Below are 13,342 nucleotides of genomic sequence, written 5' to 3' on the forward strand. Positions count from 1 at the left end.
AGCTGTGTACACATTAACAGATCACAAAGCCAGTCCTCTTTATTGACATCAGAGTAAATAGATAAATAAATAGATAGATGGATAAGTAAATAAAATAAATTAATTCAAACTTTGTGAAGGGCATGATTGCATTGTACACAGGTTATTTTGTATGCCATTGGATTTATACACAAGCCAGCTAGCAGTTTAGATCATTAACTTTATTATTCGCATAGTGATTGTGTATGTATGTGTGTGTGTATGTGTCTGTGTGTGTGCGTGTGTCTCTGTGTGTATGTGTAGCATGTGTGCGTGTGTCTGTCTGTCTGTGTTCGTGTGGGTGTGTGTACCACCACATGCAGACTAAAAAGCCTACAAATTATTTTACTTTGAGAGCATATTATTCAATGAAAGAGTATCATGCATATTACCAACTATTGGACAGTGTGGACAGCCTGAGTCGTTATGCTAAAAATTTTGCCCAAAATGCTTTCAGGAATTTCCCAAAATGTTCACCTATTATGCTCTTCAGTCTTCCTATTACACTTGCATTTTTGCTCCCAGGTTACCAATCTTTCTCTTGGAACATTTCGCATGTTTACTGTAACACGATTGCTTCATGTATGTGAGGTGCATGTATCATACAACATGTATGTTACAGTGAGGAGGACATGCATGTACTATCCATGCAATATACATCTTCCATTGTCATGCATATTACATGCATGTTGGTGTGGTGCATGTAGAATCCCACAATGAAAACTTTATAGTGAGGAATAATTTAGTAAGTCAAAGCCGTTGTGTGTGTATGACTGTTCTTCATACTGTAGGTGATCCCAAGTAGTCACTAATGCTTCACATAGCAGGGTGGTAGCCATTGATACAGCAGTAACCATAGCAATGACTTGCACCATGCATGCATGCCAGTTTTTGGTATCAGTATATGTTATGACGTGCATGTTGACACAAAGATGCATGTTAGTAGTCATGTAACATGTAGGATCAGCGAATGCTCTATTAGAGTATTTCACTACAAAGTGACTGTTCAATAGACAAATTCCATAATAAGGCTTTATAGAAATAACCATTGCCCCTAGTAACCTGAATTTCCCAGTATTATTAGGTGATGATGCCTAAAGTAACTTCTCCAAATTTTGAAAGGATAGCATATATATGTCATAAGATAAGACATTTTGAAATTCGTGGTTTTCCCATACATATCTATGTGAGAGGGCTACAGTTTACCCTTCTGGGCAATCACAAAAATGAGGTATTTCAACATATGCAAAAACTAAAATTCAAAAGTACATATATCTCAATATTACATAATTTGTAGGTGTGAATGTCAACAATAATCTCTCCAAGTTTTAAATGGATAGTGTATATAGGTCATAACTGGGATATGACATTCTTTGGATCCCATGATTTGTGTGATTACTGAGAAGGGGCAACTGTTGCCCCTCTCATTGACAATGTATGTGAAAATTGCAACTTCAAAATGTCATATCTCATGACTTATTTATGCTATCCTTTTAAAACTTGGAGGAGTGACTTAAGACATTGACAACTACAAACAATGTAAAATTTAGGTTGCTAGGGGCAACGGTTGAATTTTTCATTATTATGAAATTTGTCTATTAGAGAGTATCAATCTAAGGAGCTATGTATTGCACAACTGACTGCTCTATTAGGGAGTATCTATCTATTTTTTAGGCTAAATACAATTTGAAATATCTACTCAATAAGCATTCCATCACCCTATTAGTATTATACTTTTGTTATGTTGGCATATTTGACGCAGGCCTGAGAGGTCATGTTGTTCTATAGTACAAGCTGAATGTGGAAGGAGTTTCAAATCCCAGTCAGCTAAGTGTGGTTTCTTTGGCACTTAGAAGACTAACTTACTAGCTACAATTTTCCAACCAGAAAATGTCACTTGGTACTCAACAAAATAATGTAAAAATGTACGTATTTTAATTTAACTATAGAAGAGTTAAAAATAGTGTAGTGAGTGTCAAGTTACATATAGCTAGTGTTAACAAAAAGTTTACTTTTACAGAATGAGGTACAGCTACACATACAGAAAACATGGTGGGGATGTACAGTTTTTAGGTCTACCAGGGACATGTCCTGGTATCCTGTATAATCAACTAACTTACAGTATGTTTGTCTATAATAGTTATAATTGGTTGGTGCAGGAGTCTTGGAGCATCAAGAACAAGGACACAGGTGATGAAATCGACATGTATACATGTGGTATTGTCAAAATTTGGCTAAATAATAACTCCATAAAATGTCTTCAATTTCCCTTTAATCAGTTCTAATGATTGATGGATGACTGAGACAAGTCAATAATTGGTAGGGAGTTCACTTAAATTGGGTGAGCTAACTGTAGCATGGCAAAGGTTTATATAATATCGTATAGAGGGAAGTTTTGACGGAGGGAAAATTTGACGAATTGCTTTCCTGATGATCTTTGGCGGAATAAAATTTGATGAATTATCCGGGTTTCGCTCGCCCTTCCTACAGTTAGGGTCCGCAATCCGAAAAATCAACTTCTACAAATCAATCCCCCTACCATTGTGGGATGTTCATTGTAGTATCCCATTGCTTGATCCACCATGAAACCGGAGGCACGATTGTTGTCTTCACAGAAATATCATTTTCAGTATCTCACAAGATGCAAGATTTATTTTTAAAATTTCGTGCTCCACACAAAGGAACGGATGAAACTTGTTACTTAGCTAAATCGTATCCAGAGTTGTTGTAGTTGAAAGCTATGCACAGAAATAAGTAATTGGAGCCCATTGCAGGTCCGGATTGCCTGATAACTCTTTGTACATTAACAGCATAGCTTGGTGGGACAATCCCTACTTTGACAATGAACAAAATAATTACTATATATATATTAATTATAGGAAACCTATCTTGTTTCACTACTTTTTAGCTGTTCCCTTGTTTCACACCATATTTGGTCTTAATTGAAAAAATCCCTATGTATATATACATTGGCATGTTATGTACCCTGCTAAATAAAATCTAATTTTATAGAAACTTGTTGAAAGGGTTTGGAGTCAATCTGAAGACATTTTCAGACTTGGTTATGCCTAACCAATACTGTCAAGCTGTTATGAAGAAAAATTGTGGCTGGTTTTAGGGTGATAAATTTGACCAGTATGCATAAAGTTCAATCCTTCATGATCCCTAGTATACAGTACTATTGTACTGTGTGAGATAGCTACATTAGTAATTTAAAGTTGGCATGGCCACCAGAAAATCCATATGACTCCACTGACCTGAATGATTTGTACACTACAGCATACCATGACTGTGGCATTTAACTAGCAAAGTTAAATATAAACAGTAAAAGCATGTGTACGTTTCATTTTTCACCTTCCTGTGTCACTTCATAATATGCTCCATTAGCAGGAGCTAGCTATAAAAGGGGCTAGTTGTTGCCAAAAATCTATCACTGTAAGCAAATAAGCAGGTAACTAGACTAGGTATATTCTCCCAGGTGGGGTTGTCTAATCATATTGTGCAAAATATTATCAATGATTAAAATGCCTGCTTGTCAGGGTGTTTTGGGTCACGCACAAGAAGAGGTTGACCGAGGGGTCCGTCACTAGCGAAATCATCGACGATATTTGGAATATGGGCATTGTATTCCATGATATTCCATATTCCTGCATATTTCAGATTATATTTCAAATATTCGCGATATTCTTGCATATTCCATATTTCAATTGGATTCCTCAATATTCCTGAATATTCCTCTACATTCCTTCCATGTATTATTTATCTAGGCTACTGGTTCATATCAAATGAAGTACTTTTCACACAGTTGGGACGATTACGCCGAGGATTACGCCGAGGATTACGCAGTACGAGCAATGATGGTTAGCCGGCATGTTGCAATGGAGCCAGCGAGGAGCGGGCCATTTTATATAGACTCAATCAGTAACTGAGCTGGCCAAGACGAATGTAAGTATAACCCCTCCAGCCAAAACAACTGCTTACCAACAGAGCTACAGCTACTTTCCGCAAACCATCAAGCAGTGGAATAACCTTGAGAATATGTGAGGAGAACAAGAAGTTTGATATAATTGACGCCCGCCGCAGATAATTAAATGACGTAATCTTATATCACGTGATAAGAACAATATACGAAAATACACGTACATATACGGAAATATGATTTGAATATATTCCATATTCCATATTTCAGTTCTGATGTTCGACGATATTCTTGCCAGTGACGGACCCCTCGAGGTTGACAGTGAAAAAACAGTCTATAAGTATCATACAACTGTTTAAATATATACGTTCTTTGATATTGTATATGCATTAGTTTGCCAGTGATAGTTATAAAGGGCGAAAAGAATGTAATGAATTGCCCGCCCACGCCCACGCCCAATTTGCGCCTTCGTTAAAATGGCCTTGCTCAAAGACGATTAAATGTCTATGACATAGTTTTCTGTATAAATACTTTGGTTTGTTTATCATGCTGTAATATTGTGCTGCTGTGTTAGCTATGCTATAATAATATTAATGCTTATACTATTTAATAGTCTCGTGCCCAGACCCCACCCACTGCGTTGATTCAACGCAGTGGGTGGGGTCTGGGCACGAGACTAATTATTTAATGATGTTTGTTTCTATTACTTTAGTGCACGGTGGGAGGTGGAAGCGTTCATGATGACGATTGGGCAATGTGCAAATAAGGTGAGTGTATGCTTTGTAAAAAGAAGCCCACGTAGCTGTGCAGGGCTCATCTTCTGTACAGATCAGCTTCTGTTTAGTCTTTCATTATTTTATTTTTCCTGAGGGGTAGCCAACACCCACGCAAAACACAGAAATGGTGTACCAGAGGGGTTGCCAACGCCCACGCAAAGTACCCAAATGGCGTGTACGAGACTCCCAATCTTTATGTATTTTTAAAAGCATTTAGTGATATTGCTAACTAGTAACTACCTGTACAGTTGTTGATCTACATCTTGTTCTAGTTATTCATGATCGATCATTGTCTACTTTGTTAAACTCACTTTCTCCATTATTTTTACATGATTTTGGATTTAGGATTTGGTTTCTAATATGTTTGTGTATTTCTGATTGGATTTCTCACATAGCATACAAGAGTCCCAAGGCATTGGCTACCCCTCGCTTTTTACCAAAAGCCAGTTCATCTCTAGTTGACAAAGATAGTGTGACCATCTAATTATGATATTACAATCTAAATTAAATTCTTGATCACAGATACACATTTCCCTTGTTGCTATATGTGGCGCACCACAAAATTAACCAATGTAAACAACCATTACCATACCTTGTAGTGTTTTATTTTTACGTGAATATGTAGTGAAGTGTGTAGTGTGTGTGTGTGTGTGTGTGTGTGTGTGTGTGTGTGTGTGTGTGTGTGTAGTGTGTGTGTGTGTGTAGTGTGTGCGTGATAAAGATTTTTTTTTTTAATTCACCAATTTAAATGTGACTGTTTTTTCCACAGGTTTATATGTTGGAGAACTGCGCATGCAAACAACTAACTTGAAATTTTTATAATGACCATTTTTAAAAATATTTATTTGATTACATGTACAAAATACAAAGATGTATCACGTGATCAAAAAGTTATTAGCATGATGTACAAGGACTATTGACCATTGAAAAGTTGATGAATTAAACATTCACTGAAGAACGGAATAGTTCTCCATTGCAACTCGCCCACGCAATATAGCGCGCGCGTCACTAATAATCAGTGCTCAGCCGGGGTATGCGACTATTGGATTGAGATGGTGATTTTTATAAAATTATTTGTACGTGTAAAACGTTCGTCACGAACGGTATAGCTAGCTGAAGTATTCAAGAAAGGATAGATCTAGCCTGGTATAACCTGGATTCGTTAAAAAGTTCGGGCCTGGATTGTTGGGGTGAGCTCGGGTGAGCCAATATTTTCATTGCCAATGGTTCTATGTGTAATGTTAAACCCCCTACTTTGTACCATGAAGAAAGCCGTATTAAGCTGTTACATTTCACGTGAAAGTAGATGTCATGCTGGCCATTCCTGCTAGAACCTGGAAAAGGTTTAAAAGTTATCTGACGCTCCATAACAGAGCCTTGAAAACCTTCTTCCAGTGTATCTTGCCAATAAAAAAAAAATTATTAAAAGTCGCTTAATTGTTGGATATGGGTAGACACATGAGCAGTGATATATGCATGTGGTTCACCATGCACCCAATATCATGTATAGGGCAGTCTATTACATGTACTGGCAAGTATACTTGTATGGGCTGTCCCATACATATGCATATAGGACAAATACATATACAGGTTTGAATGTTAATTTTGCATCATAAACAGCACAGCAAGATATACGGGTGTAATAGAAACTTAAACAGCTTCACCATGTAAACAATAACATCACATTGTCCCTTTCATTAGCTTGAAGGTTTTGTAACATATAGTTGGTGGTCTAACAAGTATGCTTCACCTCACCACTATGGCATAAAGTATATTTTTGTGTTTGATCTGTGTAGCCCATATTAAGTTTATTACTAAGATACAGTAGCTACGTATATATTGACAATTTACTTCACGCAGTTTTGCAAGAAGATTGAAACTCACTGTGGACTAAATGAACCACCCGATGTGAATGTAGTTATCAAGCTCAGTCTGGTAGTCATTGGACCACTGGATAGTGAACATAAGGTTAAGACAGGTAAACTAGTCACACATACATACAAGCCAGTGTATTACAGCCTGTGTCTATAGTTAATCAGATCATTGAAATGCATTCTCGATCAGATTGCTACTTTGTGAAGGGTTCTACCATGAACACTCAGTTCTAATTATGAACACTCAGTCTCCCTGCTAAAACAGAGGTTTGCACAGTCATACAAACTGGTGAATGCTCACATGCAGGCCTTACTAAACCTCCCTAAGCCCAACAACACCTATTCAAGTCTGCAATCCTTTTATGACACTATTGAGAAACACATGAGGGCACTATCTTCATTGGGCAAAGAGCCTGAATCACATGGCTCCTTACTGACCCCAATAGTCTTGACCAAACTACCAAATGAGCTTAAGAAGAACCTAGCTAGAGAGTATACTAACTCTGAGTGGACGATTGAAATACTATGAACAAAATTTTAAAGGAGCTTCAGGTATTTGAAACAAGCATTTACCATGGAGGAGGCACTTCAGGGTTTTCTGTATTACCTGACACAATGGCTTCTACATCTTCCTTTCACACAGCAACTCACAAACAACCACATCGCTATACAAGCCAGTCTGAGAGAAAGCTACCTACATGTGCATACTGCAAGGGAGCACATTCACCTAATACCTGTAGCACAATTACTAAACCTGAAGAGCGTGTGTCCTTTGTTAAGGAAAATCATTTGTGTTTCAATTGCTTGGCACATCACAAAGTCTCCCAATGCACCTCTACGTACCGCTGTCGCAAATGTTCCCGAAAACATCACACTAGTCTTTGTACAACAAACACCTACCCAGCTAGAGGGTCACACAACACTGAAGCACCCAAGGATGAGAATAAGAAAGCTTCAACTGACACAACAGCTTCTCTTATGACATCAAGCAACCCTGTACAACCAGCCAAATCATGTTTGTTAAAAACTGCTATCGCTCCAATTACCTTTGAGAATACCACCATTGAGAGTAACATCCTATTTGATGAAGGCTCCCAAAGGTCCTTTATTTTACAGGATATAGCACAGAAACTTGGCTTGCAATCACACGCTAGAGAAAGCATATCATTGACATCATTTGGGGCAGAAAAACCTTCCTATAGAACATTAGACAAGGCCACTGTATCAGTGCAAACTATCACAGGACACAAAATACCAAAAAGTGCACTTCCACTGCCAAACCCAATGCGTATGCCACTCAAACAGTTTACCCACCTTAAAGGGCTTCACCTTGCTCACCCAATCACTGAGAACGAGAACTTCGAGATATCAGTTTTGATCGGAGCTGACCATTATTGGCACTTTGTGGAAGATCGTGTAATTCGTGGAAATGGCCCAACTGCAGTACAATCCAAATTGGGTTATCTTTTATCAGGACCACTTCCTTCAGCAACACATGTGAGTACCACTCTTGTACATATATTTCATGTTAGTGCTACCTCTACTGATACAACCTGCCATTTAGAGAAGTTCTGGCAAGTAGAATCTGCAGGTGTAACAACTCCACTACAGAAGACAACAGATCAACAATTTCTGAAGTCATACATTGATTCTTGTGTCACCCCCCAACCAGATGGCTCATACTCTGTAAAATTTCCATGGAAACCAGAACACCCTCAATTACCATCAAACTACAGTGTATGCGAGAAGAGAACCAGAGGACTAGTGCGAAGATTAGCAGCAGACCCCAGCCTATTACAAACATATGGGCAGATTATTTCAGAGCAGCTAGAGCGTGGGTTTATTGAGAAGGTCACTACTGCTTCCAAGAAAGCACACTACATCCCACATCATCCAATTAAGAAGCAATCTTCCATTACCCCAATCAGAATTGTTTATGACTGCTGCTGCTGTTTGTCCCCATCTCATCCTAGTCTGAATGATTGTCTGATGGCTGGACCACCATTCCTTAATGATATGTGTAGCATTTTAATCCGTTTCCATGTCCACAAATATGGCTTCTCTACTGACATAGAAAAGGCTTTTTTACATGTTACCCTGAATGAAAGTGAAAGAGATTTTACTCGCTTCCTATGGTTATCAGATCACAAGGATCCACATAGCAAACTTCAAGCCTACCGATTTAAGGTGGTACTATTCGGCTCAGTAAGTTCACCATTCATGCTGTATGCAGCCCTAAACCACCACCTAGCCAGCAATCTGTCACCAGTATCAGAAGATATCCAGGCCAACCTCTATGTGGACAATGTTATCTCAGGGTGCCATCCTGAGGAAGCAGCAATCCAGTATTACAATAGTGCAAGAACAATCATGGCTAAGGCTAAGTTTAACCTTCGTTCCTGGGCTTCCAATAGCACTCAGCTTCAGACTACAGCGAAACAAGATGGAGTTGCAGAATCAGGTCACATTGTCAAGATTCTTGGACTACAGTGGAACATTCATTCAGATACTCTCTTTCTTGCTTCAAGGAACATTTACCCTTCAAAACCGAAAGAGATGTCTTACAAGATTCTTCCCGTATATTTGACCCACTTGGATTCATATCTCCAGTCATTATTCAAGCAAAGATCTTCATTCAAGAACTATGGGGGCAGCAAATACACTGGGATGAACCGCTTAATGATGACCTGAGAACCAAGTGGATAGCCATAGCTAAGAATGTGCAAGATGCTATTGCTAAATTTTCAATCTCCAGACACTGTTCTGGACTTGATCAATCAACCCCAGTGACCATCCATATCTTTGCTGATGCTAGTACAAAGGCATATGAAGCAGTTGCCTACTCACTCCAAGACAATCAAGTCTCTTTCATAATGTCAAAGACCAGAGTAGTACCACTCAAACATTTAACATTACCCAGGTTAGAACTGTCAGCGGCTCTACTAGCTTCCAGACTTGCAAATTTCATTCTGAAATCCCTTCAGTTTCAAGTCAAGCTTCATCTGTGGTCAGACAGCCAAATTGTTTTACACTGGATTACCAGCACTAAGAAACTTCAATCATTTGTGTCAAATCGTGTTGAAGAAATTACCACACTCTTTCCTGCTACTTCATGGCATTTTTGTCCAACTACAGAGAATCCAGCTGACCTGCTTACAAGAGGAATTAGTTCACAGCAGCTTATCTCATCCAACCTGTGGAAATCTGGTCCTCGATGGTTAGCTTCACCTCAACAATGGCCAATCTGGCCAGCCACAGATATACAAGCTGCAACACTAGCTGTTGAAGCAGACACTTCAGTTTCAGAGTCCACCACCATTCAAACCAACGGATTACACTGCTTGAAGGTTCTTAGTTTACTAATTTGTTAAGCTGCTTTACTGTAGTTGTGCCCAGTTATACTGATAGTAAAATGTCAGTAACTTTAAGTATATGGAACATAATTGTTTTACTAAGTTTTAAACTCTCAGTAAACATCAGTGAATGCAGGTTTACTGAAAAGCTACTAAAATTCCAAACAATTAACTGTTCCATATACTGGGGATATACCACTCTAGTAAACTAAGAAACTTCAAGCAGTGTTATGTCAACTAGTCAATATTGACAAGTACAGCAACCTTACAAAGCCATTCTCAGTCACTGCTTTCGTTCTCAGATTTACTCGCAACTGCAGGAATCCTAACATCAAGTTTACTGGACCAATAACCCCTGCAGAATTAACACAAGCACACCTGATGTGGATAAGAGAATGCCAACAAGAAGTCTTTGATAAAGAAATCACTAACCTTCAGACTCAGTCTAAATCTAACTCGCCAAATCGGCTTCCATTAGTACGCCAGCTACGTTTATTCCTTGATAAATCTGGCTTACTTTGCTGTGGTGGGAGGATACACAATGCCCCGACCACTGAACTGGCAAAGTTCCCTTACCTCTTACCCAGTAAACATTCCCTAACAAGACTCATCATCTACACAACTCATGAGAAACAGCTTCATGGAAGAGTTAACTTCACGCTAACAGCTTTAAGACAGCGTTATTGGATACCATCTGCCAGGCAGGTTACAAGAAGATTACTCCAACAATGTGTCGTTTGTAAGAAGGTTAATGGCAAGCCATACCAAGTACCAGATCCGCCTCCGCTTGTTAAGGAGAGAATGCAGAACGCTCAACCATTTGAATTTACAGGAGTCGACTTCACTGGAGCACCCTATGCACGAAATCAAGGAGGTGAGAGTAAGATCTATGTTTGTTTGTTTACATGTGCAGTAAGCAGAGCTGTACACTTAGAGATAGTTATGGATCTAACTGTGGAAACCTTCCTACAAGCCTTTAGAAGATTCAGCAGCCACAAATCTTTGCCTAGGCACCTAATTTCAGACAATGCTTCTACCTACATGTCTGCAGCTGAGGAGTTACAACAACTGTTTAATTCGTCACTGCTCACTGAAAACCCACACAGAAAGGGTGTCATGTGGAGATTCATACCCAAACGTGCCCCCTGGTACGGTGGGTTTTGGGAAAGACTGATTGGTTTGACTAAAACAGCTCTTAAGAAGGTACTTGGACGAACCTTTGCCACCTTATCCTCACTGCAAACTCTAATAGTGGAAGTAGAAGCAATACTTAATGATCGTCCACTGACATATGTATCGCCAGATGAGAGAGACCCAGAACCATTAACTCCAGCACATCTGTTATATGGAAGAAGAATAACATCCCTTCTTCATCCAATGGTTGAAGATGATGAACTTGATGACCCTAGTTATGGAACTGAATCAGACCTGAAGAAGAGAGCTAATGCACAGGCACTAATCCTAAAACATTTTTGGAAGAGATGGAAACTTGAATACCTGACATCATTACGTGAGTTCCATAAAACAACTGGCAACAATATACAGAAGGTGCAAATAGGTGATGTAGTTTTAGTACATGATGACACTCCAAGAATTAGATGGGACCTAGCAGTTATTGAAGATGTCATCAAAGGATCAGATGGCTTAATTAGAGCTGCCAAAATCCATACAAAGGGAGGAAGAACTAATCGCCCAATAGCTAAGCTGTATCCCCTTGAGGTGCGCTCTACTGAATGTATAGATAGACTCAACTCAACCCTCTCGACTTCAAACCGGATGGGAGATGGAGATAAAGAAGAATCTCGACCTGCCACTGAGAAGAGCAGCTTTGAAGGCACACCAGAAGTTCTCTGAATGGGCTGAAGTTCTAAGGGCGCCACCGGAGGATGTCGTGGACTAGTGATAACGGACTTAGATTACTTAGCTAACTATTACATCATTTATCACGTGTATATGAATATTGTTGTAGTTAATTTATCGGGGATTGCGCATCCGTGGTCATTTGAAAGTTTAGGGAAATCAAAAATAGCCAATGAAATTTGTTTGAGGCACGAGATCAACTGGATCTTGGCGCAAGTCTTGGTGTGGCAGAATGTCCGCGGAAAATACTGGTGGTAATCTCGGTGGTAATAGTACGCCTACGGTCACAACAGTTGTGAATGTGGTGGGAACAAGGAACACCACAGTGACGTCCAGTGAGCATGGCAAAACTGTGACAGTGCCGGTGTCCAATAATGCACCTATTGTTCCCCCAAGAAACCCGCCACCTACTCAGAATTCTTTGCCAATGTTGTTACAGCTACTCAGTCAAGCGTCAAGAAATACTCCTCCAGTCACAGCTGTTACTAGTCGCAGTCCTCTTGTGCCAGTGAATACACCAGTAAAACCCACGTTGAGTTTTAATGTTAAAATATTCAACCCACTAAAGAAAAAGGACTTTGAGACTTGTGTTCTTAGAGGAGTGACTAAAGAAGCCATTTTAACACCAACTTTGATGCGAACGGAGTTGAGAAAGCAGTTTGGAGCAAGTTTAATTTCAGCTGACCCGGATTGTTCAATAGGGTACCTAAAAGGTGGTAGCAAACTGACCATATGTTCCTCAGCTGACATCGATGAGGTATGGAAATGTGGTATGAACGGAGAGTGTCACCTTGTGGTGTTATGCACCTAACCAAAATGAACATAGCAGTGACAGTGATGATCCTTTGCCACAGAAAAAGAAGCGTAAGAAATTAAGTGCACTTGAAGAAAAGAACAAGAGAGTGGAATCTGTAATCTCACAGTTACGGGAAAGGCATGGAACTAGATTTACTAACATTCAGTACAGACTCTGGGGGGAAATGGTTGATGTTGTACTCACAAGTAAGTGTGCATGTGGTAGCTAGTATAATGTGGTGCGTTATGTATAGTTGTACATTATTACAGGTTTTTGGATGATCCACCCGGCATTCCAGCATTCTGTGGTCGCCAGAAGTCGTCAAACAGTAATAGTACTGTACATGCCCTGACAAATGCCATGTCAGAAATGGCAAAGAATATCACTTCAATTAGTGCTGCTCCTAACAAGCCTGATTTATGTACATCAACATCAATCTCACCAGGGAAAGTGGCTAACTTGAGGGCCAGTTACCTACAACAGTTACGAGATCTGTATCAGCTATTTGATCGTGGTGCTATCACACAATCCGAATTTATTGAACAGAAGAAACCTATATTGGACCAACTTACAAAGCTGAAACCTTAACTTTATGTTCAAGACTTCACCCGTAATTCATGATTTTAATATGAATGTGTGTATGCGTATGTATGCACATGTCACTGTAGCTTTTGTATCTTCTAATCAGTAAAGTTGAAATACATGTCAATGAAAAATTGAAGTTATCAGTTGTGCATGATATTCTT

The 13,342-nt window shown here is 39.3% G+C and overlaps 2 protein-coding genes across 2 annotated transcripts; both read left to right on the plus strand.

Annotated features, from left to right (window-relative positions):
- Positions 1-7,202: 7,202 nt before the first annotated feature.
- On the plus strand, positions 7,203-9,958 carry LOC136264864 (uncharacterized). Its single transcript, XM_066059625.1, has 2 exons — positions 7,203-9,048; positions 9,198-9,958. Exons 1-2 carry the CDS (start codon positions 7,203-7,205, stop codon positions 9,956-9,958), a joined length of 2,607 nt encoding a protein of 868 aa, XP_065915697.1.
- A 363-nt stretch (positions 9,959-10,321) lies between these two features.
- On the plus strand, positions 10,322-11,794 carry LOC136264865 (uncharacterized). The gene has a single exon (XM_066059626.1). The coding sequence runs from the start codon at positions 10,322-10,324 to the stop codon at positions 11,792-11,794; it is 1,473 nt and encodes a 490-aa protein (XP_065915698.1).
- The last annotated feature ends 1,548 nt before the right edge of the window (positions 11,795-13,342 follow it).

The sequence above is a fragment of the Dysidea avara genome, chromosome 8 (assembly GCF_963678975.1).
Source record: "Dysidea avara chromosome 8, odDysAvar1.4, whole genome shotgun sequence".
NCBI lineage: Eukaryota > Metazoa > Porifera > Demospongiae > Dictyoceratida > Dysideidae > Dysidea > Dysidea avara.